Source organism: Mandrillus leucophaeus, unplaced genomic scaffold, assembly GCF_000951045.1.
Source record: "Mandrillus leucophaeus isolate KB7577 unplaced genomic scaffold, Mleu.le_1.0 Scaffold341, whole genome shotgun sequence".
Taxonomy (NCBI): Eukaryota; Metazoa; Chordata; class Mammalia; order Primates; family Cercopithecidae; genus Mandrillus; species Mandrillus leucophaeus.
This window is the reverse complement of record NW_012103599.1, coordinates 236,788-237,859: the sequence shown is the minus strand read 5'-3', so window position 1 is coordinate 237,859 and position 1,072 is coordinate 236,788. Positions and strand designations below refer to the sequence as shown.

Genomic DNA, 1,072 nt, shown 5'->3' with positions numbered 1-1,072 from the left:
TGTGTGTGGTGGCACACGCCTGTAGTCCCAGCTACTTGGGAGGTTGAGACATGAGAATCACTTGAACCCAGGAGGCAGAGGTTGTAGTGAGCCAAGATCGTGCCACTGCACTCCAGCCTTTTTTTGAGGCAGTAATAGGAAACCTGAAGTCTGCAAAATGTCAAAGCGTTAGACAAATGAGATTCCCCCAACAGAGGTGTCAAAGCTTTATTATTCAAATATATGTAATCAATGAAATTTGAAAGCTTTTAGAAAAAATGATTTTCATCTCCATTTAGAGATGCTCTCAGAGCTTAGTGCATGTCAAGGTGCACATCCTACCATTCTGACTGACATAGTAAGCAAAGAAAACACTTCTTCAATGAACAAATGAGCTGACTCATTTCTCCATCAGTGCATTACACAAGGCAGGACAACATTTCCTGCTGAGACTCATGGAGCAACTTCCAAAATTGAACTGCTCTTCCAAATGTAAACTACTTGAGGGATAGGGGGTGGCAAATTAATCACCTCTGGCTGAAAGTGGTTGAAGTGGAGAAGTAGATGAGGATGTCTTCCTTCGAACTAGGGTTAGGTGTACCACCTGCCCTGCATTTCGTAATACTTCAACAACATCTTGGTTGGCAAAACCCTGAATGTTCACGCCATTGACCTAAAACATCAAGAGAAACAGTAAACACAGGTTTCAAGTTAGCTACTATTCTTAGCTCTGGCAAAAATGAGGTAATTCCTTTCATTCCAAAAATAAATTATTTAAGCCAAGTATGGTGGCTCGCACCTGTAATCCCAGTACTTTGGTGGGCCAAGGTGGGTGGATCACCTGAGGTCAGGAGTTTGAGACCAGACTGGCCAACATGGCGAAACCCCATCTCTACTAAACACACAAAAATTAGCCAGGTGTGGTGGCAGACACCTGTAGACCCAGCTACTCGGGAGGCTGACGCAGGAGAATCGCTTGAACCTGGGAGGTAGTGGTTGGAGTGAGCCAAGATTGTGCCATTGCACTCCAGCCTGGGTGACAGAGCAAGACAAAGGAAGGAGGGAAGGAGGGAAGGAGGGAAGGAGGGAGGGA

General features: G+C 45.3%; 1 protein-coding gene across 1 annotated transcript in view; it reads right to left on the bottom strand.

Moving 5' to 3' along the window:
* INADL (InaD-like (Drosophila)) overlaps positions 1–1,072 on the bottom strand; it is a 475,627-nt gene that overhangs the window by 413,377 nt on the left and 61,178 nt on the right. Inside the window, 1 exon segment of the mRNA XM_011988948.1 lies at positions 511–652. Coding sequence (XP_011844338.1) covers positions 511–652 — 142 coding nt within the window.